Genomic DNA, 26,938 nt, shown 5'->3' on the forward strand with positions numbered 1-26,938 from the left:
CTATGTCCAAATGTATTTTGCAATGAAAACCTCTAACCAGTATGAGATGCTTATCATCATTAAATGCTAAAATTCTTTCCTATTGTTTAAATTTCCCTTAGTTTTAATACGTTATTACAACTGTTCTACTTATACTTAAGCATAAATGTGAACACTGCCATAGTAAACAAAACAAAAAAAGCTTTTAGGGTTTTACATATTACATGTTTGGGCTGCATTTGGCATTTTACAGACAAAACATTTTCATAGAAATAAGTACAGAATTTTAATAGTAAAGTAACGTATTACCAGATGGTAATCTCCATTTGCACAAGCTTGGCTACTCTGAGGTGTTTGCTTGTACAATCATGTATACTGGATAGTCCCCCCCCCCCCCCCCCCCCACACACACACACACATACACACATCGTACTCTAAATGGGCTGCTGACTTCCTTTATCATCAATTTAAATAGTGCCATCTTTTGTTTTTTGCACAATGTATGCATTTTTCACCATATGCCGTATTATCAATAACTAATTGCACAATTATTTTTAATTTTCCCTTTCTGACAAGTTAATTCCCCTTTGCTTAGGAACTTAACTTTAAATTAGCCTTTTTTCATATAACTCAATCTAATGCGTAACTCTGATGTATCTTGTCTAAGTGTTTCTTTGTTTGTTTTTTAACCAAATTTCCCCATTGTGGGACAATAAAGATATTTCTGTAATTTGTGCACTGAATCAAAATTTACCATTCTTGTGTTGCTGTTTTTTTCTTTTCACAATTTATGACAAGTCTCTGAAGTGCAGGCTGGCCATGCAGTGTTTTTCCAGTAGTCAAAAAGACAGTTTCACATCTGTTGAGGAGAATTTGAATTCCTGTGGTGTTTCAATAACAAATGCTTACATGTCTTTGCATTAATGAGCTCTGGTTCACTCGGTCCTGCTGGGTAGAAAGCCGTCACTTGGACACTGTACTCTGTCCCGCTCAAAAGATTGAGGAGGAGAATGGAGTTCACATCTTCACCGACTGTCGTCTCCAAAAGTGGACCCTGAGCTAAAAAACAAAACAAAACATGCTCATAAAAACAAAAACAAAAAAATAGGGTGTTTCAAAAAAATAATTTTAAGCTAAAAAATAACATAGGAACATGTATTCAATACCTTTTTTATATAAATGATTCGTGATTCAGTAAATAAAATATATTCTTTCTGGGTTTTAAAAGATGATATAAAATGGTTTTCAAAGATGTAAAGGAATTTTTTTTTATCTAAATCCAGGACAGAAGACATATCATTATAGCTATAAACCATGAAAATCACAGAAGAATAATATAAAAAGATGGATGAGATTACAAAAATAAACAATTTCCAATACCAGAATAATCCTGAACAAATGTCAGACTAAATGGCAAAGCTTCAAATATTTGTAAAAGAATCCAGTGATGGAATCAAAGCCAACCCTGGAGGCAGGTTGTTGTAATGCTTCAGGGTCACAGTCTGAAAGCTTTAATCACGTTTAATATTCATTGCTGGGTCATGAATGACTAACAAGTTTTGATTCTGAGAATGAAAAGCGCCTAAAACATTTTGTCCAGAAAGCTGACAGCTATGCCGGCACCAGACTATTATGTGCTTTATATCTGAGCTTTGATACAGGCAACCAAATAAATACACCTAATATGAGAGTTATATGAACTTCCTTGTTTGAACATGTTAACCTGGCTGGAGGAAAGTCTAAGAGGGAACAAAACATAGAAACAAGATTTTCTGGATTAGTGGAGGGCACAACAAGTTTGAGATCAACTTTAGTTTAATATTAGTTGAATTCGAACATAGTTGGAAAAAAAGAGAGTAAAAGAAACAGAAATATATAACATGTACCAACAGAGATTTCACACTATTCACAGAATACCAGCTTAATGCTATGTTCAAATAAAAGAAGTAGACACTTATTAAATCCTACCTCCATACCTCAGGATCAAAACTGTCCTTGTCTCATTGTGTGGATGGATACCTCCGTAGCCACGGGGCATTATGCTCGTGTATAAACATTAAGCATTGTCTATAATTTATGGCAACTACAGTAATTGGAGTGACTTGTGGTTTAAAAAGAAAGTCAATTCTTTATGGAAAAAGTTACTTGCTTTACCCAAAACTGAAATACCTCTTGCTAAATTCGATTGTACATACAGTATGTGTATTTTCCACATAGAAAATTATATTCCTAAACTCTTTCAGTTGTTAAGATTTATTTACTTTTCCAAATAGAACAGATTTAGTTTTAAGGACATTTGGTGATAATTTGTTTCAATTAAGCCATCTCGCTAATTAATGCATTTCTAGGTTAATCATCTCCAAAAGCTTTTCTAAATCCTCCCCGAGCCCAAACTGTTCGTGACATCTAGAAAGACGACAGATCTCATTTTGTTTGACACCCTGCAGCTCAGTTGTATCATTTTCTGCTGATGCTTGACTGCAGTAATCTCCTCTGCTAGGAAGTCCAACGACTAAAAATATCAGCATGTGAATAAAGAGATAGATTGAAACACTTGAAATTACTCCCAGATTTATGAGTAGATTTTGTAGATGTACAGAAAGAGAGTTTCTTAGCCAATGTGTGAGTATATTTCAGATGGGGCTATATTTAAGGTTTTTGCTCTGCTTAATTTAAAAAAAAGTCAACTATCAGCACGCCAGTTCTTCATCCGAGAAGGGCAGCAGATCACAATGGATGGCTTATCAAATCGGTGTAGTTTACATGACGTGTACAATTAAATGTAACTCAACATGAAAGTCGGAGGAGATGCCATTAAAAGACAAAACAAATATCTGGTAGCATTGTGCAGACATTTAAAAACATTAGACTAAATAGTGAACCCCACAGGTTAAATACGCTTTTACTGAGGAATACTCACTAGATTCTAAAGAGAAACCTCTATCCTTTAAATAGGAGGATAAAAAGTCCAAGGCAGAGTCAGGAATAGCAGAGATATTTCTAAGAATATTAAGTATTAGATGTCAGGATTGTAAAATTCCTGCATGAGCCCGTGTGATCCCTTATTAAAAATATAAATATATATCATATATAAAACTAAAGAGTTAAAGCTACTTTACCAACAACACATAACCCAGTGGAATAATCTTGATGAGATTTAGAAGCAGTTTGTCTTTACCAAAATACACCTAGAGTTGTTACTCAAATTTAATATACTCTAACTGCTTAATGTGGGAGAAATGTAGGTCTGTGTAGTACTTCTCAAAGACGTTTTCTTTTTTCTTCCACTCATCATTCCTAAAATAACCTTAATGTGGCAAGTTTGCCTGTAGCTGCTCCTCTGAGGGAAAACAACTGTTTTTAGGTGACTGAACACAGAGTTGGAAACTATAAAACGCTGGATCCTTGTCTTGGTGAAACAATTAGCACCAGACACAAGGCAGAGCAGCTAAAAAGGGCATTTAATGGTGTCTCAAGAAAAGAAAATAAATGAGCAGAGCTGCTGCCCCTATTTCTGTGCTGGTTCTTTTCTTAAAGCTGCAAAGTGTCTGTTTTTGGGTCTGTGTGTGCGTGTGTGTGTACCATAGATGGGCCGGTAGACAATCCTGTAACCTTCTGTCGGAGACTGAGGCGGATCCCAGGAGACCCTGAAGCGGTTGTACGACTCCTCTGACACGCGCAGGTTTTCAGGGGACAAGAGAGGCACTACCAAAACAACAACAACAAAAAGAGAACTTGACTTTAATGCTGCAGAGAAGGTCGGCATGTTTTCCAATTGTACTCTGTTGGATTTGGTGCTGAATCTTTTCAAATATATCCAAAGGCTCAAGTTTCACGGAGTCTTTGCAGAAAGCAGCTAATTTCATGCATCCAGTTAAACACATTGTGCCCTTTTTTATTAACTTAAAAAAATCTGTAAGCCTTTTTACAACAGAATATTTCTAGAGAGAGAATATTCAAGGGTAAGCATTGACGCTCAGGTGGTGGATGTTTGCTGGTTTACATTTGTAGGGCCAGCAGAGGAAAACTTGGCCTCGTTTTAAAGACAATATGAGTTTTGGGTTTCTTTGTTTCATTTGCAAAAAAGACTGAAAAACTGCACAGTCGCAAATTTCATTTAACTAGGAGCTGTAGGTGGAGAGGTGGAGAAGGCCAAAGGAGGAACTCACTGAGCTTTGTAGCTGACATAAATCATTTTCCTTCCGACACACACACGGGAAGGTTTCAAAGAGTAATTACAAGGTTGTAACGCTCTTCAGTCCTTGATTTAGGGGGATTTTAACCCTCAAACTCTCAAAGTGCTCTCGCAGAATACGTCTGCGTTGTAATTTATTACAATGGTCTAGGATAATGCAGATTCTTTTTGATTGATGAGTAGTTATGGCACTCTAATCTTAAAAGATGACATGTTTAATCTGACATTTTATTTCACCGCGTAAAACAAAGAGACAATTAATGCTGCTTAACATTGGTTGGAGAATGGTAAAGAAAATCAATTGCAATAATTTAATCATTTCATTATTAAAGGACCTGCTGGAATAATGAGCAGTTCTTATTGAGACAATTAGGAAAGCATCAGTATTTCTCATCACCTTAATTCATATTCTCCATCAGGCACATAAATTAACATAAAAATTACGCAGAGCAAATTGACATTCTGCTTACAGCAAATAAATTCTTCAGTATCTTTCAGTCTGTTCTACCAAAGCAAAACCTGCATCTTTTCATTCACAGAAAACAAGAAAACCTTGAAATAACCTCGCTGCTTAATAATTCAAAGCTTGTATGAATATGAAACTAGAAGTAAGGAAATATGAAATAGCTGCTCCTGAAGGATTTTGGGTGAGTTTTTTTATTTTTATTTTGCAACAACAATAACAAAAATGTCATTTATTGCGAAAACTATTTATCAAACTGTTAAGGAAACGGTGACATTTTCGCAATTATTGGCACGTCTTTCTAAAGTTAAGTTGAGGAAAAACACCCTGTGATTTGTGCAGACCTGATTATTCACATGCAGTTCAGAGAGCGGTTGCAGAACTTAATAAGCTGTTTCTTCTGGCTGTGACAGGAAACATGGCCACAAAAAGACAGCTTTCAGCTGAAACAGCAAGGATTACAAAACTCCTTTCATTTCATTTCCATCCATTGTCTTCTGCTTATTCGAGATTGGGTGGTGGGGGCAACAGGTCTATCCAGGAGAGAAACCCAGACCTGCCTCTTCTCAGTGACATCCTGCAGCTCATTCTGGGAGATCCCAAGGTGTCCCCAGGCCAGACTGGGATATATAGTCCCTCCAGCAAATTATGGGTCTTCCCTGGGTTCTCCTCCCACTGAGACAGGCCTGGAAAAAAAACCCAAATGGAGGCTCCCAGGGCGAATCCTAATCAGATGGCCAAACCACCTCAACTGGCTCCTTACGAAGCAGAAAAGCATAATATCATAGTATTAATTTTATTTGCTGGAAAGGGAGACTGAAGGGGCATTAATGACATTTTTTTTATTTTATTTTGTTAATTTCATTTTAAAAGTTTTAACAACACAAATGTGAATACACCCAATTACAGCCAAGGCTTATTTCAATTGGTCGTACCCCTGCCAGAAGTCACAGGCTGAATGACCTACAATAACAACAAAACAAATGATATATATATATATATATATATATATATATATATATATAAATTTTGTTTTGATATATATTATTATATTAAGATTTTTTTTAAACCCATTATAAAAGTTGGACATTCCCTGATAGTGAGTGGTAGAGCGTTCCAAAAGTTAGACCCCCTGATAGACAGAACCACCTGACCAAAGGCAGCTTGTCTGAGAGGAATGACACACAGTGGCTTCTGCTAGGCCCTCTGGGAGGTGATTCAACCCAGAGTGGAGCAGTTTCTCTGCAAAATTAGCATTTACCAAAAAATGGGAAGATTGTAAAAATGGAAACTGCCCAGCCAAAAAAAAAAAAAAACTGTGAGAAAATTTGTCTATATTTGTATTTCAAATAAATCAGCTGAAAGGTATGAGATTTATGAAAAGTCAAATCAACATTTAAAGCTAAATAAAAGAAAACATGTTTGCAGCGGGTTAAAAGAAGACAGTCAGTGATTGAATGGATGTGGGATTCATTGATGAGCCTGAAGAAAAAGAGCACATCTCCACAGTAATTGATGACGGTGTAACAAGGTCTTCTTGTGAGTGATCTTGTGTTTTGTGAAAGTAAAATCTGTCACAAAGAGTACAATTTAATTTGCTGTTCTTAGATGACTAAGCCCAGATGTGACGGTGGGTACTTTAGGCACCTTGAATCTGTTTTAAAGTACAAAAGAAAGTCGTTCTAGAGTTGTTTGGTGTTGACAGAGTCAGCTAATAAAGACTTCTTACTGGGCTGGCTGATAAATCATTAGCAGAAGAAAAAAAAAAGAAACAATGACAGACAAGGAAGAAATAACCTTTTAACAGTGTGAGAAGAATACTGTGACATTGCTAAATCCAGCATATGCTATAAAGCATCTGTTTGGCTCTGAAATAAAGGGGTATGTTATACCTTTTTAATTAGACTGGAACGCATTTGATCATCTTCAGTTCAAAATCTAAAATATTTACACTGATCGAACGTATTCTACTTTTGAAAACGCCAACATGGACCACTTCAATGCTTTTAGGCATCAGGAACCGTACCAAATAAACAAAAGCATAAAAATGTATCTACAGATTCTTTAATCCTGGATGGAATAGAAAACACGTTGTGAAACTAGAACCTTTTTGTCTGAAAAAGAAAAAGCACGAGTTTCCCCATTAATCTAAACAAATCGCTAAATGTGTCATTTTATCTTGTTCTTGTGAACCAATCATCTCGTACCATCTTGTCTCCTGAGTGGGATGTATCGTCACACCTCCATTCATCAACGATACGGGTCTGCCGTTCCGATAAGGGAGCACCTCAGATTTTATGAGTTTTCCAGTAAAAGCACAGGTGGTGCACTGAAGTTTTAGGCACTAATCTCATCGCGGTAATCCTGATGATGAGGTCATTTTTCAGGATGATAACGCATCTTGCCACAGAGCAAAGAGCAGTAAAATGTTTCTTCTGGAAAGGCAGATCAGTTCACTGAAAGGGCCAGCAGCAGTCTCGATCTCAACTAAATTGAACATTTGTCATGAATATGGAAAAAAAATAAGGTGAAGGCTCCATTCTGCAAAGCCGATCTTTCAATGACTATATGAGAGCAAAAGAAACCTAGTTGATAACAAACATGTTTGTTTTATCAGTGATGTGAAAAGCCTCACATGCTTCACAACAGGAGAAGCAATGTACTGTTTTACCAGAATGAATTATGCATTCTTGTTGCCATAATTTCCTTAACGGCAATAATCAGATTTTTTTTTAGGTTGCACAGGTTTTTTCTACCAACTGACTGAACCTCTTCCAAGAACCGCAATGACACGTTCAGACGACAGAGGCTGTGTTTGAGCGCTCAGGATATTTAGGCTTACATGTGGAACCCAAGGCTGAAGCGCTGATGCCGTCTCGTCCGTCAGCGTACACCGGCGTGACCGTCACTTTGTACTGCGTTTCTGGTAGTAAAGGCTGGAGCACGGCGCTTGTCTGACCACCACCAACTGATATCTAGAAACAGAAGGAAATGAGGATTTACACGGAGCTCTGCAGAGCCAGATCAAACAAGTGATCAAGATTCTTTGAAATGCAACCTGTGCCTTAAGAAGTCTTCTCATTTTTAATTTAGTTAATAGACTTACTGCAAACTATTTTCATTACTAGAAAAAAAAATGGCTTTCTGCACCAAACCTACTCCAGTGCTTAAGTGGCACTTGTGCTTGGCGGCATTTTTTTTTCAGTTTTCTTGACTGTAAGCCCGGGTTCTGAAAAATGGATGCCATCTAACTAACCAACTTTTAGCTAAGCCAGAGGAGAAAGAAAAAACATTCAAGGCTGGCTCATGCAGTCCAAACGCCAATGAAAATCAATTAAAACTCACTCACCAACTCATTCTGACCCATACATGGAGTTAAATTTACTTTTGATCTGCCTTATTTATGATAAAACCACCAAAGTGCAACATTGAAATAAAATTGGCATTAGCCCTGAAACATCATCATCAGGTGTATGTTTCAATATTTCCCATCAGATAGATCAGGTAGAAGCTAGTCAAAACCGCCGGACCGCTCATAAACACAACATACACATACGCCTGGAGATATTTGACTCCTCAATGCTGGGATGCTGAGATGAACTATGCGGGTTGTGTCGGTAGCATGTATCAGATAGCATGAGAATTTTTTTTTCTGTTTCTCTTTGCAGAAGTCACACCGTGACCAGAGTTTCTGTTTAGCTGTGACACCTTGATGGAGGGATCCGTCAGCTGAGCTGTTGCTGCTAATAACTTCATGTTCTCTCATGACACACTTGCCCCTCTTTCTTTCCCGTCTCTCTGTTAGAAAAGGCAACTGAAGGAGCTATTGCTCCAACTAATTAGATTTTATGACTGGCTCAGGCGCACTGCATAGTGCTTTGCGAAAGCATTCATACCCCTTAAAATTTTTCCTGTTTTGTTGCCTCACAACCTGAAATTCAAATAGATTGCTTGAGAGATTAAAGCATTCCATTCAAACAACATGCCTGCAACTTTGAACATGTGTTATTTTTTTAAATTGTGAAGTAAACAACAAATACGATAAAAAAACAAAACTTCAGCATACATGCATGTTCACACCACCTAAAGTCAGAGCTGTGTAGAACCACCTTTGCTGGCAACTGCAGCTCCGAGTGGCTTTGGGTAAGTCTCTATATATGAGCTCGACACATCGTGCCACTGGGATTTAGTGCCAACTTTACTTCAACAATTTAGATTATTTTGTGCAGATCCATCACTTAAAAAAGGATTTACATTTTTTTATTACAGCTTTTAACAAAATAACAAAATGTGCAAAAAGTCATGGGTGTGAAGACTTTTGCAAGGGATTGTATGTTTAGCCATCGTTCCTAGATAAAACCCAAAAGGAGCCACTTTTGAGATTACCTTTTATTTAGCGTTGAAAGTACTCCTGAGCCGGTTAATTTTTTTGTGTACGTATGCTGTGTCTTCTTGAACCCCCTGGCAGATGCCTGCTTACAGGACGCTGGGTTCTTCTGGATATTTGTTGTTGTTAAATGGGAATTGTACATACATGTTCTGCATGAGGGATTGCTGCAAAGTTAACAACTCGATGAAATAGACTGTCTACTTTTGCAACATGCTCGCTCTGGAAAAGTGATTGCTACAAAGTCTGTGACAATACAATCAAATGGGTTGCCTTAGAAAAATAACCTTTTTACCAGTTTGAATAATAAACTGAATTTAACCTCACTTGGAAAGTATGCAATTGACTTAGAATGTCTGTGTGACATGACTGTATGAATTATGATTTTTTTGTTGTTGCAATTATTGAATTTGGGATCAAACTAGTAAAGAGCTGTGACCTGAAGGAACCGTTACTCATTCTGCAAACATGTTTAAGCATTTGTCTCATTTTATTTAGAGACAACTTCCATTTTCCACCAGTGTTTTATAGTTCTTATTTTTTTTTTGTCTTTCCTCAGCTGCCCTCCATCTGTGCTCCCACTGAGGTAAATGGCTACAGAAAAGATAATGGGATGTCTTCTGCCTTGGCCTGGCCTCTCCATCTTCCATGGCTCTGACACCACATCGGGAAATTAAAAGAAAGAAAAGGGGGAGGTGGAGAGAGAGGAGCCATGAGGGAGCGAATCAGAGAAACACGGAGGCAGCGGGACAGACGGGACGAAGGCCTCTGCGGACGTGTTTAGGTGTGCATTAGTGATCAGGGTCAGCACATGGCACTGAGCTCAAGGGCTCTTCAGAGGGACAGCGGGATCAGGAGGAGAGGCTGAGTGGACTGCAGCTAGAAGTGTAATCAGTTTTCTGGCTGCACCGCATGACCCAGCGGTGATGACTGTAGTGCAATCCAGGAGGCTGGAGGTTTGAAATAACAAAGTTCTTCCTCTAGATATTACTTTAGAGCTTTCTGTTTCACATGTTTAGTGTTCAGAATAGTCCTGGAGAGATGTTTCTGCATGCTTCACAAGCATCAGGTCGAGTACAACAATGCCCGGAAGGACCGTAGCTTCACACATTTGGGAAAGGCTCTTACAAAGACCAGAAAGCATGCAAACCATGAAAAACACAGACCCGCCTCAACAAATGCAATTTTAGATTATTGGAATTGTTTCTGAAATGTTAAAGTACATAACTTTTTTTGCATCAGTGATGGCTCACAACTTAATTAACTTACAGATTCCTCCCCCTGTCCCCCGCTCAGGTCCGTGTAAGAGATCCTGTAGCTCTCCACATCGGGGTCCTCCAGCTCCCAGGATGCATCTAAACTTTGGGTGGTCTCGTCACTCAGGTAAAGGTTTTTCACAGCTTTACGCGTCACTGAGACATCACAGACAAAACCTGTTTTACTCAACTCAAAAAGCAGAATGCTTGTACAAAACAAATGTTGCATATAGTCAGTCATTTTAATGTCATGGCATACAATATAACATATACTGTAAACTATAGCAATGTTATTAATACAGCAGTTTTTATTGCTTTTTGATGAGCACTTCATGAGGCTCTGGAGCAGGAATGGGTATTGACTTAGAACAGAAACAAAATTTGGACGTCCATCATTTGCAGAAAAACTCTGCATTATGCAAGTTAAAGTTGCAGGGATAAGTTATTTAATAGCACTTATGACAGATTGTATCACATTAAACTAGTGGCACTTCTCTATTTGAGAATACATTGCTTTATTTTTGTATGCATTAAATGAAAATAAATGGCCAGGTCTGCTTGAGAGAAAAGCTGTTGTTTTTTGTTAGCTAGCTCAGCGTTGTGGTGGTGGGGGGGGGGGGGGGGGGGGGGGTAATTTTATTGAATTAAGGGCTTTCCTGCTTCCTTTCTGCCCGACAATCTAAAAACAGAATGAACTACAATCACAAAGTTTGCAAAGTACAACTTTTGTGTCACTGCCAAAACATTTATCCATTACTGCACAGCTTTGACGTTCCGTGACAGTGATAATGGGATCTTAAAAACCTTGGAGTACAGTTCAGAAATTTACAGGCCAAAAAATTGCACTGTACAAAATCACAGTTGGACCTTAGAAAGAAGAAACTTTAAAAAAAAACAAAAATTAAAAACAGGCAGTCATTGGCTGGTTCATAAACGTCAAAGAACCTTAACCACTATAAAACTTTCTTTAATATAGTTGATTTCGTAGCAGGAAAAGTGGTTCTCATCATTAGCAGTCTCTCATCCCATCCTAACTGAATGACTGAAAATATATCATATTCACTAATAAATTAAATGATGAGTAACAAAAAATGCTATTTTATTTTTGAAAATGTAAGTACATCAAAAGTTGAATTATATCAAAAATCTCCTGGGGTGGATGGGTGACTATTAAAATCTATAGCCTCAGTTATTTTACCAGTTGTAACTCATATAATTAATTAGTGGTTAAATAAAAATAAGTTCCTGTCAGCTTGGAAAATATCAAAAGTAAAACTTCTATCAAAAAATACAAAAAAATTACATTTACAGAAACAAATTGTATACCCATGAATTTACTGCCAATTTTGAGAAAAATAATGGAAAAAACATGAACAAATCAACACTTTTTTAAAAAAGTCAATGATCTCTTTACAAGTCAACATACTTAGAAATAAAAATATTCTACTGGAACTGCTCTAACTCAAATGACAGAGGATTGGTCATAGGAAATGGAAAATAATAGTATAATTGGTGTTGTGTTACTTGATTTCCCAGCAGCCTTTGACATTATTGATCATAAGATTTTGCTGAAGTAACTTTGATCCTATGGCTTTGTAGAATCAGCATCACAGTTTATCAGTAGTTATCTTAGAGGCGGGAGACAACTGGTCTATTATATGGTCCATTATCTACTATTCAAATAATTAAACTGTAAAACATGGAGTCAGACAAGGCAGTTGACTCAGCCCAATTCTATATACAATATTACAAATGACTTAACATTAGTGCTTAGCAAATCAGGGATCTCTATCAGAGAAACCAGAGTTTTATCAAAAGGACTCGAGATAGGGTCTATATGAAATTGTACTTGTTTTATTTAGTCATTTGAACATATTTTACTTTTGTCAAGAAAATTTGAACCATATGTTGGGATGCTTACATTTGAAATTGCTGTTGTAAATTAAGCCATAGTAATTTACCTTTATTAGATTTATTAATTTTCCTCTTTGTAAATGAATCCAAATTATATCTTTAATTTTGGAGCAGAAAGTAACACTGTTGATGCTGTGATATCATTACATGAAACAATTTCAATATATCTCCTTCATGGCCATTGCCAGATTTCACTGTTGGCCTTTTGGGAATGCAACATAGAAGGAATTTCAGCTTTGAATAGCTGTGCTAAATGTTTGTAAACGTGTTTTAGTTATTTTTCGAACAAAAAAAATATGGCATTGCGATCTAAAAAGACCAGTTAAAAAGTTATAGGTTTTTAAAAATTCTTTCATGTTTATTTGAAAATAGAAGATCTATTCTTGTTTTTGAGTGATTAATTATACGGGTTGGCTTTTCAACCACACTAAAATCGTCAGCTGCCCGTTTCAAGTTTTGTCTTTCCTTCTTATTTTCCCAATCAATATTAAAATAACCAATTAAGCATTTTTAGGCGATTAGAAAATTCTATGTTGGCTGATGGTTTCCGGTAAATACAAAAAACAGTGAAATTAATTTCCTTTTAGAGCAAAAATATTTACTCCAACACATTCAAGGCAATTTTATCTGTGAACATTTTAAGGTGTCTCTAACAAAATACCCCCCCCCCCCCTTTACATTGACCCCTGTCTTTTCTAAACACGTTGCTCCCTGGGATATGTATGGCAGCTTCTGGTGAGGAGCCTTCTAGCCAGGTTTCTGTCTGTCCAAAAAAGTCAACATTGGGCTGAATCAATCAGTGCTCAAGTTGTTCTCGTTTTGGAATCATGCTTCGAATATTAAGGTGTCCTCCGAATAGACCTTAAGGTTTAAGATATGAGTCCCAGATAGTCCTTGCTTGATTGAGTGTGTGGAAGATTTTAGCAGAGCAATGTTTTTTATTATTACTGGATTTCTCTTGTTTATGCATGACTGAGAATGGTCTAAGATTGTTTGACTATGTTTTCTATTAGTGTTTGTACATTGGGAATGTGATTTAATCTGGCATTTACTGAACACTGAACTGAAGGACATTTGTCTATTTTAAAACTATGCCTGTGTTTTTATTTAAAAGTGGAGAAAATAGAATGTGTTATTTTAACATATCATCTTTAAGATAATTCTTTGTACGTTTAATTTGTCTTTTTATGCAAACTGACCCCAGAAAGAATAGCAGATGCAGCATGCTGCTAATTCTATTGGGCATCTAAAAAAAATAAATTGAAAGGGTGTATCTGTCACAGTAGCTTGAACTTAAATCTATAGTCCTTGCAAGATGAGATTGTCTTGACTGTTTCATTTGCCAATCCTAGCTGGACCACCATATAATTTTCTGTTTTTTTGTCACTAAATGAGAAATAATGACCAAAACTTTTGCCTCGTGCAGTTTCAGAGCTGTAATTGTACTTTGCCAATATTAACATGTACATGCATGCACCCATTCTTTATTATTTTAATAGGATTGCACAAATGGCTACTACCTTGGCCCCAGCCAAGCCATGATTAAAACTGGCCAGCCCTTCAGCAGGGATACTTTCTCCAAGAGAAATTAGCCTGCTGCAAAACGGACACATGCTGGCAGGATTATTAAAAGAAGGGCTCATACAGTCATATTTAGCCAAACTAAGAAAAAGAAATTACACTGGAGGATTTTAGCATGCATTGTGTGTCACCTTCAGTCACCTCTTATTGGATGTCTTGGACATTTTGACATTTTTACACATGCCCAGCGTGTATTAAAAAAGCTCCCACTCCTGGTATTTTGCAATAACACATAGATTCACCTTTGACATTTCTTACCTGTGGTCGTGGTTGGAATTGTTGTTGTTAAGGCCACTGGAGAATCACAGAGAGTAGAAATCAGAGAATGTATCACAGAGTCCGCTACTCAGTGCTATGTGTCAATAAGTAAGCCAATTAGAGAGGAACCCACGACTAATCATTGTTAATAAAAATAGATTTTCTTCTTCTGAGAAACCAAGATCACAAATTAAACGTTTTGAATCAAAACATTTACAGAGGGGAATAGTTATGAGAACCAGCTGAAGGGTATATAATAAAAAAAGTTGTCTTGTTTAAAAGCAGCATGTTAAAATCTATTGACACTTACTCGTGGTTTCTATGACAGAGACTGTGTCACTCTCAGATTCATCTTTTAATATGGCCGTTAACAGGACTTCATATTCAGTGGAGGGATCGAGCTTGCTCAGGGTGTAGCTGTTTTCCCTTCCACTCAAAATGACCTATAGCACAGAGGAGAAACACATTCAAGTCTGATAAGCATTTCTGTTTTCTTCAGTACAAGACATTCAGTTTGGCTCCTTTGTTTCAGGCAATTGTTCATCTCTGTTGAAGCAGGACATTTGTGATTTTGTGTGGTTTTAATAGCCTTTTTTATATTATTTCAGATGAAAACATTCACATTTTATTACAGTGTAAAATTGTTATCAAATATAGATACTTTTTTCACATTGATTTTAACATCATATAAAAAAAAATGAACAACCAACCCAGTCACCTCAGTGATTGCTACCAGTGTTGTTCTTGCATTATTGTTACACTGGGGATGCTTCTCCAATATGTATGTTAGGGATGTCACAAAAAATACTGGCGAGACAGTACAAGGAATTTGATTTTAGCAATAATTTTGAAAAGACAAAGAATCAACAGTCTTTTGTTTTCACAAGTTTAACTGTGAATCAGTGTAGATAAATTAATTCCAGATTTGAACCACCTATAGATTCTGCTTTTCATGTTCTTCGTCTTCGTCTAAAGTATAACAAACACCAAAAGGGATTTGAGAATGCATTTTTTTAAATGTATTTTCACAAAATTAATACATTTCAGGCTTTCTTTTTAAAATCTCTGATTAAACTAGAAGTCGGAGCGATTTTCTTTTTCTTTTTTTTTGCAGAAGTAATAAAATGAAATCCATAATACTTTAAAAACTCTAACCCTTAGAACCAGATAGGGTCAAAGAAGATGTTAACTGGAACAGCGTTGTATGATAACTCTGAACAGTCCTTCACTACACAAGAAAACGGAGGTCAGACTCAGCTGGCATTAGTGGAACCTGCTGCTACCTAAACACCGTGGTAAGATCAGGGCCGGTGTTAGCCATTTAGGGGCCCTGAGTACAAACACTGTCTGGTGCCCCCCACATGGAAATGAACAATAATACATGATTTGCCAGTGTGTTTTGTCTGTTTCTTTTTATTTCCAAAATAACTGCTGAATATTTATGTTTTGAAAACAGTGGTAACAAATAAGAGGAGATATTAAAGTCCTGAAAAAAACATTAAACTAGGATCGATGCCAAAAAATAAAATGAAATAGAAAATAAAAAATGTAGGATCGCCACCGCCATTTTGTTTTTTTCTTCCAAGAAACCTAAACTATAAAGTAAAAAGAACTACACGACCCAAAAGCCAACAGTGCTTCTGATCTACGTTTTCCACCCGCGCTAAAAAAACAGCAATGGAAGGAGCAACCGCTAGTGGCGAACCCGACCTGCAAAAGTTGGATTTGCAATGCAAAGTCAGAAGGACTTATCTATTAAACTCACAGAACTGACTGGAAAGTTGCAAATATTAACAAACTTGACGAAAGTTGTATGTCGCGGCGTTAACATTCAGTAACCTGCTTGTAAAACAAGTTTCCTGGACTCATTATCCAAGAAGGTGTTTAATGTTTGATGAATATATTGGTTCTGATAGTAAACCCTAATTAGTTTGTGGATATTTTCTTGCAAATGGACAAATACTAATATGATTGTATCATATTCAACTTTTTCTTTTACAAAACTGAGTTTTTGAACCATTGAGGTACATTATCTAAATTGTGAAAGTAATGCCTTTATGCACTTTTTAATTAATTGAGTATAGATATTTTGCTAGGTAAATTTTTCTTTAGTTTCAGCAATTTGAAACATAAAAGTAACTTCATTGTTCATGTGAAACAATTACTTAATAAATTAGTGAAAGGTAACATTGTACATTTTGTTTATTCAACTAAGATAAGCATGGTCTGTTTCCTTGTTTGTTACATTTATTATTTATTTATTATTATTCCTTTTACTTTAACTGGCCTTTACTACAGCTAAAACAGGAACTTAACTGACCCTTCATAGACATTCAGCTTCAATGTATTGCCAAAAAATGTAATGAAGACAGCAAGAATGGGAGTGCCGCAGGAGCGGGAGTCATTCTGAATGGGAGCGGGGTGGGAGTGGGAGTAATTTTACCAGGAGTGGGACGGGACACACATTTTTTCTGTGGGAGTGGGATGGGACAGGAGTGAAAATCCATTCCCGTGTCACCCTCTATTGCAGAACCAGGACTCAACCTAAAAAGTGCTCTTGGAATGAGACTTATTTTTGTCCTCTTTTCACATGTTGCATCTGCTTGATGAAAATCCCTAAAACCATCATAAATGTAAACTTTCCAGAGGAAATTGACCAATGTGATCATGCCAAGTTTTGTTTTCCTGAGAAAGATTCATTAGGATCCTCCAAAGATCCTCAAAGTCTGCAGAACTTCTGCAAATTATTTCAGATTAGAAGATTTACGCTGCTGTTCAGAGTAAGTCATTTTGAGTCAGGGCAGATGTAACAGGCTAAACATGGGATCAACACTCATGTCTTTGTTACTTTTGCATTTATAATTTTTCATTTTTCATAATTTTGCATTTATAATTAAACGTCTTTCATTTGTTCAAAAACGTTTAGTGTTGCTTCAGTGAAAAACTGCATGTGAAATGATACTTTGCTACTTATGTGTCTACAAAAGTAAAAAAATATATTTTTGCAAGGTTTTTCTAACATTCCTGTTGCCAACCTTTCTTCAAATTCAACTCATGACTTTGTATATATGAAGATTCACTGTATATAACTGAATGCACCTTCCCTACTCTGCACCTTCTTGTATGAGCCGATGTGACGAGTGAATTTCTCCATTGTGAGATCAATAAACACTATCTTATCTTATGTTAAAGTATCACCTGTAACTTAGGTACCTTTTTTCTGTACTCAATTACATATTGGGCTCATTGAGGCTGGAGAGATGTTCATGTTTTTATTGAGGAAATATTCTCATATAGTTTATATATAATTTCATGCTGTAAACATTTTGATTTTCAATATGTTATTGCTATGATTACTAAAACTGTGATTTTACTCTGGCTGGACACCCCTGTGGAAAAAAGGGGCTCACCAGCATTTTTTCCCCTCAATTAAAGCACCGAGCCTCACTATTCTGTCGTGTCATCCAACCTAAAGTCGCAGAGCATTACAAGGATGCACAAATCTAGTGGAAGCTAACTCCCTATTTCCTGGACACGGAAATAAGCAAGAAGATGCCATTTGATCTCTGATTCAGGGATCAAATGACATCTTTCTCTGTTTTGTTTTTCAAGTATCACCCTGCGACTGCCCTGGGCAGTGAGCCATATCGCCTCCATCAAAAACTGTCCCTGCATGATGGAGGCCCCTGCTTGATGAGGCCACCATGACGGGATTCCTCTGCAAAAAGCAGTGATAAAATAAAAAAGATGCCCAGAGTTGATACACTCTGGACCCTTGCTGAAACTAAAGTTTCTGTCTATAAAAGAATCGGTGAGAAAGCTCAGGTCTGGTGTCCTCAATGTTCTAAATCGGACTTACTAACTGGGTTATTGTGTCTTTATACACATTTTGGTCCTCAGCTCCTTGTTACAATAAAATCAAAAGCCTGCTGCTACAAACATGCTGGTATTTTTAATGAAAAGAAGATGAACTGTAATATATCAATAATAAATAGCTGCTAAATTACTGAATGGCTATCTCAGCATCTATGCACATTTAAGAGTGCTGGGTGGAGAGGGTTGAGCATTTCTGTAGGAGCATCTGTGGCATTATGTTTAATCATCTCTCAAATTTAACACTAAGAGGATATTATCGGCGTGGCTGTGCAGACATGTGCTAAGAATGTGGATGAGAAACAGAGTAAACCGCATGTATCACTTTCTCTTTAGGCTATCTCTCCTATTCCCCAGAGTGGCATTTTCAGCTCTGATGAGCCTGAGCAAAACCCACATTTACACACAGAGGCTCACACAACATGCGCACAGAGCCACACAAACCGAGGCTCTATCAATGCTTTGCAGCTGTCTCTAAACCCCAGATCATGGTAATAAAACACCCGAGCCATTAATGTCTAGTTTTATTCAGCCTTTATATTCAACCATGCCACGGGTTTTAGCAGCTAACAGTAATGGTGTTAAGCTTCTGTGTAAGTCATTGGAATAGAGTCTTCTCTCTCTCTTAGAGCAAATGGAGCGAAGCCATTTCTTCTGCTACATATAAGACAATAAGTGAACTGAAACAAGCATGTTGTTCACAAAATACATGTAAGTGCTTTGGTCATGGCTGTTTTCACTGCTTCACTCTCAAATATATAAAATACATAAATTATCTTGCAAAAATATTCAGAACTCTTGAACTTGTAATCATTTTGTCACGTTAAAACCTCAGTTTGTGGGAATTTTATGTGGTAGACCAAAAGAAGTGCATGAATGTGAAGTGAAAGAAAAAATACAGATTGACCTCATTTCCTTTTTCAAATCTTAAAAGTGTGCATGTCTTCAGCCCCCTGAATGCGTAGAACCACATCTAGAGACCAAAACACAACGTCATTCTTCTTTATGGAACAACTCAGCAATACTGGATGAAGAGCATCCTGCATGAGTTTCTAAATCCAGGTCAGGACTTTGGCTAGGCCCTTGTAGGCATACACGTATAAAACATTTCCTGTTTTAGGTTAGTTAGGATTCTAAAATTTCTATTTGCAAAATGTCAGAATAAGGGGAGAATATTTTTGAGTATATAATTTTACATTTTTACTATCTTCAGATTCAGAAGTTTGCAAAATAGTTCAACTTTAAGCATTTTTAGAAAGTCCAGGTGATAAGGCCATGGCTTTGCAATCTTCTGGTAGGTTAAGTAACGGACCTGCGGCAAAACCTGTTGATGCATTTTAAGGCACACCTCAGAAATACAGTTTCCTTTCAAAACAAATCAGCAAAGACATCAGGAGGAGAATTGGGGACATTTGTACTCAATAAAGTCAAGTTTGTACTTCACCCCAAATTACTCCACATTCTGTACTCTGTTTTGGTCTTTCCAAATTTAAGTTACTGTGCAGCACTTTGGGGTAATAACTACAAGATTTCTCTGCAGCCGCTTATAATGCTCCAGAAAAGAGCAATGCGTACGAGTCATATGGTAGGTTATCTGAATCATACTGACTCACTGTTCAGTACATCTAAATTGTTGTATAGTTCAGTTTCAGAGATTAAAAATCATGAATAAAGCAAAAAATAATCAATTACCAGAAAACATTCAAAAGATTTTCCCTTTCCAGTGAGAAGTTTATCCATGACAGGGGAAGGTAGGAATTTGAAGAAGCAAGAGTTTGTACAACCAGGAATAAATTGTGTGTATCAGTCTGTGGTGTGAGATTATGGAAAGCAATGTTCAAATCTGAATAGTTTCAAATCATTATGCAAAAATATGAAGCAAGTACAGAAACCTGGGCTGACTGTAAATATTGATGCTGATGCTACTGTGGTTGTCTCTGTGTGTGTGTGTGTGTGTGTGTGTGTGTGTGTGTGTGTGTGTGTGTGTGTGTGTGTGTGTGTGTGTGTGTGTGTGTGTGTGTGTGTGTGTAGTGGAACTATGTATATGTGTGTGTATATTTTTGTAGGAAAATCTACATGTATCTACAAGTTTACTGGCTATTATTGAATATATAACATACATAATATTCAAATGATATACTATATATCTACATCATTTCTGAAATTATGATTATAAGTCATAGTAAACAAAAAGACAGGTTGTAAATGATGTAGGAAAAAAGGGGTGGGGATAGACGTTTACACTTCTATCCATTCCCATCCTCTTCATGTCTGAAGGAGACTCTTCTCTGTTCAAACAATCATACTGTCATGATTTCTCTCAAGTTGGGCCACAATGCAGACAGGTACATGGGAGCAGTACGATGAACTTAAGGATTCAATGATAAAGGACAAAAACCTGCAACCAGATACCAGGTGAACAGGATGTGGAGCACAGCCAGAGAAACAGGCAGCAAAATGGGGAAAAGTACGGGCATGGTAACAGAGACTGACGGAAGAATCCAGCAGTGAACAATGAGGAATCAGGAGCTCAATTACTGAGGCAGGGGTGGAAGATGATAAAAGAAACCAGATGAACTAATCAGAGGAACTGTGGAGCTGCTGGCGCAGAAGGACAGCAGGGAAGCTGAGGTAAGGAGACTAATTAAAGGTGCCAGGATGACAAATTAAAATTTTCTGAGGTTTTGGGGGTATAATGTGATCTGTTGTGCACTGAGGAGGCAGTGTGAATGTATAAACTGAATATTACATGGCCTGCTCATGGGCGGCCAGTTTTGTCTCTTTGTTTAAAAATGATCAGATCACAAAACGGGTGATGTTTCTACCTAGTTTGTCTTTCTATGTAATTAATATTCTCCAATCAGAGCACACCATCAAGCAAACAGCCTTTCCCCATCCCCTTCCCTCCTCCCCCCAGCTGATACACCAGCTGTAAGTTGCGCTAGATTGTCTGACTGCTCCATTTGAGAGGAGGAAGGCGGAGCAGTGAGCAGATGGCAGCCCCAGATCAGCCTCCCTGTGTCGGCTCAAACAGGAGGCAGTCACCACAGAAGCCGTGGAGTGCAAATATCCCATATTCAACCTCAAACTAACTTCACAGCGGTCACTAAAAAGGGGAGCTGATATGTCCTTTGGGGGAAAATGGACAGTACGCATGAAGGACGAGAAAATCACAAAAGTGTGGCTAAAGTTCAATTGAGGGGACTTCATTGAAGACTGGGGGAATTCAACTTAGAGTTTTTGAACAAATGGATAAAAAAAAGGTGTACCGACACGAAAGGTGGCATTACCCATAAGTTTATTTCATTTCTAAATGCTGTCAAATGTAAGGAAGGTGTGTTTGAAACTGAAAATCAGGTTGACTAACTGAAGCTAAACGGCTGCAAGCTGCATAATTTTCCTGTTGCGGCCCGGAGAGCCAGCTCTCCTCCACAGCCACCGCGGTGAAGAGCTGGCAGCCAGCTGCATAATGTTTCTGTGTCACGGCTGTACCGCAGCGAGTTCTCCGGTGCGGTACCGCGTTGGACTGGTTTTCCAAATATGGTTGTAGCCAACCAGAGTGAAGTGAACTAGGTAGAGACACATGCCATTATCGCAGCGAGTTCTCCACCAACCCTTTTACTGAGGAGGGACATTCGGCCTGACAAAACAACAAGCTGATGTTATCTTTTAAATTAAATTCTTTGAAGAATTTACATATGCAGCGATATCTACTACGTGAAATGGTTTATACGGTGAAGTCATGGCACCTTTAACACATACAGAGCTGAACTGGGACACAATGTAACTATCAACCAAGAAGAAAAGATAAACAGAGATCAAAGAGAAACAAATCCTACCGCAAAAAAAGGACAGGGCACAAGAATAAAACTAAATGCAAAAGTATGAATCTATATCATAGGACCTTTTAGGACTTACATAAATGAAAAGGAAATGCTGAAAACATAATAACAGAAGAAAACTAAAACACCTTGAGATCCTGAAATATACACAAGTATAAACAACATGGAACTGTCCAGCCACTATACCATTCAGGAAGCAGACAGGTACTACATATGTGTATCAACTCCAGAACACAAGCAGAAGATTTTGAGAAATCTTCTGTGGTCTGATGAAAATAGAAGTGTCTGGACATAATGTAAACAGTTCTATGCTGATTTAAAAGGCAGAAGAATGCAAAGCAGATACGACCACCTTAACTGTGAAGAGTGTCAAAAGATCATGTGTGGATGTTGTGGTGCAGGAAGGGACTGGTGCACTTCCCAAATTAGACGGCATCATGAAGAAGCATATAATGTTGAAATATTGAAATGACATCTCAAGACATCAGCCAGGAAGTTAAAAGCTTGGGCACAAAAGGGTCTTCCAAATAAATAACAACCTTAATCATAGAACCTAATTGGTTACAAAGTGGATTAAGAACCACAAACTCAATGTTTCAGATCAATATGCAGATACCTGATCTCAGTCCCTTTCAGCTCTATCCACAAATATCCAATATTTGTGGATAGAGCTGAAAGGTGATTGTGGGGAGACCTACAAACCTGACTCAGTTACATCATTTCTGTCAGGAGAAACAGGCCAAAATCCAAATAAGCTATTGGGAAAAGCTTGTGCAGGTCAACCAAAAACATTTGAACCAATTCATACAGTTCAAAAAGCAATAGTGTTAAAATATTAAGCAAATCCATGTACATGTTGGAATTTAAGGAAAGTACATATTTTTTAACACATTTCTTGCACATTATTAGGACATTTATCAAATAGAAATAAGTTTATGAATTCTAACTAGGCAAAAACAGAAAATGCTGTTGGTGTATCTCACTAAATCCCAATAAAATACATGCAGGTTAACAATTGCAATGTAACAAAACGTGAAACGTTCAAGGGGTAGGAATACTTTTGCGAGGCACTGCATCAGATTCTACGTTTACTAACCTCCTTTACGTCACCACCAGAGAACGGCACCCAGGAGAGTCTGTAGAGAACAATGTCTGCGGCTGAGTGATCCCAGCTGACCTTAAAGCTGTCTGTGTTGACATCACTGGAGCGCAGATTTAGAGGACCAGGAACCGGAGCTGAAACACAAAATGAGATTCTCTTTCTAGTCCTGTCTTCGATAATTTTGTCTCCATTATGCTGCTGGCTTATATGAAGACATTTATGAAACCACTTTTATGCTTTGCATTCATCTTGCAGGAGTTTTTTTTTTTTTTACATCCTTAACATGACCTTTAACCTTCTAGGTCCACACCATTAGCTACTCCTCCACTCCACAAATTTTAAAGTGCTTGCATATTCATTTTGGAACATAAAACTCGTTTTCATAAACCTGGTCCATTAAACAAAGTTTGCCAGTAGATAAATAAAATTCCATGTGGTCTTAAAACACTGCATATTTTATTAGTTGCTCACCACACATACATTTTTTTTGAGCTGATGCAGCACTTAAGGCTAACTGCTTGTAGCTTAAAGGGATAGTCCTACGAAATCAATATGTGTTAGTGTGATTGAATAGTAAGGGACAGTGAAATTACCTTTTTATGTGACTAAGCTATTACGCTGAAGTGTAAATGGGGTTGGCAGGAAGCCAAGATGGCAGAAGGACCAGTAAGGGTAATAAAATTTTGCACCATTTGGCGTTGAAAGAGAGATCGTTTGCCTTCTAATGATATTGATCAAGCTGTTTTCTGTAAACTGAGACTAATTTTGCACAGCAAATTAAATCCTGCACCCTCCATGAAGGGAACAATTAATAGGATGGCAAAAATAAATACACTTAAAGCAGTAAATGCCGGTAACATGGGTAATGAGGAGAAATGTTTAGTACAATGTACCAACATTTGTCATTTGCAGTTAGATAAATTCTTCCCAGTGAAGCAGACAAGTTGGTTTTGTTATCCAAGTATAAACAAAAATGCTAACCTGTCATTAAAGTATGTTGAAACTGAGAATTAGCTGTGGATGAACAGCTAGAATTGGTTTCCAAGAAATTGGATGAAAAGTTAAAACTGTTTTAGAATTTTACGAAGCAGCATGAGAAATTGTTAGGAATAGCTGTAAACTATAAAGCTATTATAAACCGTTTTCAATCAAAGTGCTGTACAAGCAGGTAAAACAGACTTTAAAAAGACTAGAAATAACGGTTGATAAAGTAAAAATAAGATCAAAAAATTTAAGCAATTAAATAAACCTCACGACACAAAAAGAAAACAACATTTACTGTAAGTACCGTAAGAAATAAAAATATTAATTTCAAGTAATTTAAATATTACATGTAATTAATACAAATATTACTTACAAACAATATTTATATTAGTTAAAAAGATTACTAGTTTGTTCCTTTATATTTTTAAACACCCAGATTTGTTATTTTAAAAAGGTAATCAGTTACCATCTTGTCTGAAAGTAGATTAACAGCTAAGATGGCAACCAGAAATAGCTGAAATAGCTGAGTTCATTTGAGTTTTTTGGGGGGTGTGGGGGCAGAATACAAATGCATACCACACAGCATACCACACAGATTTTTATTTGTAAAGAGCATTTTAAATCACTTTTCCTTCCATTTGACAGTTATGTGCTACTTTATGTAATTTTATCCCATTAAATCTCAAAATCAGTGACTGAAGTTTGTGTTTGTAACATAAAAATTATGTACAACAGTATATAAGAAAATGTACAATTATAAGCGATGTAGAGATTAGAATAAAACTTAAAATAGCTGTGTATAGATGGAAGTAGTGGACATTGAGAAACCTGCACCTATAAATAAATGGTTCAAAAAGTGGATTTATCGGCCCATCTGTTCATGATGCAGAGCGAAGGGTGTCGTACTGGTTGTAAAGGCATCAGTGAGCGGCTCCGACTGCCCCTCGCCGTACAGAGCAAAGATGGCCACCGAGTACTCTCTTCAGAGACGTCAGCTCACTGAGGTCGTAAGAGTTAAACCGGGCCCACCTTCACCTGCACAGAACCAAAACCTACATGAAAACTTGACGTTATGTCTGCCAAACAATTAAATCATTCAATCACATTAGGTAAAACAACAACTTTCATTTTACTGTGAAAGCCTTGAGGGATCCAGAACATTTCCAAAATAACAATATGGACAGCAACATATGGTTGAGTAATCTTTACTTCTTTGGATCCTCAGTTCCCTTCTCCAAATCAGTTTTTGCACACATGCTCAAACAAAGTGTGCAGAAATTAGCTTTAAAAACCTAAAAAGCAGAGAGAAACTAACACACCTCCTTTGTAATCAGTCCGTCTGTCATGACCCACATGATGCGGTAACCTTTAACTTCACTGGGCGGTGGATCCCAGCTGATGTGGGCCGAGTTATGAGTGATGTCTGAGAACTGCAGATTCCTGGGAGGACTCAGGGGTACTGACAAGAACAGAGAACAGGTACAATAGCGTTAGTGCCCCTCAGAAATATGATCGATTTACAACATGCCACACCGAGATTGCTGAAGAGGCTTTCATTGTGACAGTACATGGACCCAAAATAATCCTTTACCCTGCTGAATATTTCCCCTAAGTTCACGAATGATCCGTTTATCCTCATTTGAACTCAATTCACCCAAGTTCTCAAGACATGATGGTTACCTTGAATCAGTCTTCTGCCTCTAGCCAACGTTATCTAATGTTTTTAGAAGTGTAACTTCTGAGAGGAAAACAAAAAGGGTTGAAAGAATAATAGTTTTTTTTCCCAGCCTTGGTCATGATAATGTGCCACAAAGTCCTCCGTGCCTGATGACGTCACTGTTGGGTAACATGTGTGTGCTTTAGTGCTGGAGCCAGACGAGTAAGAGAGTCAGACAAGGAGGGAAAGTCTAGGGCTGCATCCGAAATGTTCTAATAATAGCTCCTAGCTGATTGACCTTTTATGATGTCAACAGTAAGAACTCTATTCGATTACTTTTGTCCATGTAAATGTAGTTATATAGGGCCGATTGGAAACAAGGCAATCAGAATATGATGATCAGATTAAGCTCAATCGGAATAAAATTGTATTCTTGAATGAGAGAGGTGGTTTATGCTGATTGATAATCTGATCAACGTGCAAATTAACGCTTGTTAGGTTCAAATTATTCCGAATTCTGTCTCGTTTAGCAAAGACAGAAGTACTTCTTCCGTGGTATTTATAGGGGAATTTGATGACTGTGCATGTCAAAGTGGTTCTATTCTAAATAAAGCCAGGTGCATATACATGCACATTATGATCGGATTAATTGACTGTGTGCCATATAAAAATACAATCCAATATTAAATACAAATATTTAGTTAATCCGATCGTGTGAAATTTTGTGCATGTAAACATAAGCTGATCAGGGGGTAGAAAGAGGTTTCATACTGCTGTGCCAATTTCAGACAGCCTTTAACTCATACGTCTTTACCTGACAGAAATGCAGATGGAGGATGTGAGTCAAATCCGGGCCTACAGCCTTCCCAATAAGAACTACAAAAACGCAAAATAGTCAAACGTAGCGAACGGCTGAAGCTCTCCATTACACAAATCAAAACATATGAAGGCGTGTCCAGTTGCTTGTATTGTCTTATTTAATAGAGTTGACATACTGACGCACCTCCCCTTTGTCTGAAGAGTCCTACCAATAGACCTTTCTCGGATGATGCAATCTAAGAGAGGTACAGAACCATTAAAGGAAAAGCCCAGTCAAATATATCAAGTCTGGACCCTACTTGGTATAAACTCTGCGGTATGTCCCCAGAGATATTTTCTAAAGGTTCAATAAGATTTGCTTGTTTTGCCTTCATGAACAGTCAAAGAGACCCGAATCCAGTTTATCCAATATTACCGTTGCCATTTATGATTCAGTTTCGAACTCCAAAGAGAGGAACCACGCCAATTCAGCAGCAAATGAAAGAAGCAAGTGCCTTCACGAGAGAGACAACCTTGAGGCAGGTTGAGCAGCTGTCCTGCAGAGACTACCTGTCCACTGAGCAGAGAAAATGGGATGTTCAGAACCGAAGGCCAGATGCAGGTCGGTCTGTCTCTGAACGGGCCAGAT

At 37.5% G+C, this 26,938-nt stretch overlaps 1 protein-coding gene and 1 long non-coding RNA gene across 3 annotated transcripts in view; both read right to left on the reverse strand.

The window, feature by feature from the left end:
• Positions 1–26,938, reverse strand: part of col14a1a (collagen, type XIV, alpha 1a) — a 201,746-nt gene that overhangs the window by 88,697 nt on the left and 86,111 nt on the right. For both annotated transcript variants that reach the window (XM_036131224.1, XM_036131229.1), the window contains exons 20-22: positions 7,480–7,612; positions 3,562–3,684; positions 889–1,038 (exon numbers count right to left, since the gene is read on the reverse strand). In XM_036131224.1, the coding sequence (XP_035987117.1) occupies positions 889–1,038; positions 3,562–3,684; positions 7,480–7,612 (406 nt within the window). The remainder of the gene's footprint in view (positions 1–888; positions 1,039–3,561; positions 3,685–7,479; positions 7,613–26,938) is intronic.
• Positions 13,995–25,290, reverse strand: LOC118560319. The gene is made up of 5 exons (XR_004929261.1): positions 25,154–25,290; positions 24,741–24,869; positions 22,845–22,984; positions 14,344–14,476; positions 13,995–14,069 (listed from the first exon to the last, which is right to left on the reverse strand). It is a non-coding gene; the product is annotated as an uncharacterized LOC118560319 (long non-coding RNA).

Source organism: Fundulus heteroclitus, chromosome 3 (genome assembly GCF_011125445.2).
Source record: "Fundulus heteroclitus isolate FHET01 chromosome 3, MU-UCD_Fhet_4.1, whole genome shotgun sequence".
In the NCBI taxonomy this organism is placed as follows: Eukaryota; Metazoa; Chordata; class Actinopteri; order Cyprinodontiformes; family Fundulidae; genus Fundulus; species Fundulus heteroclitus.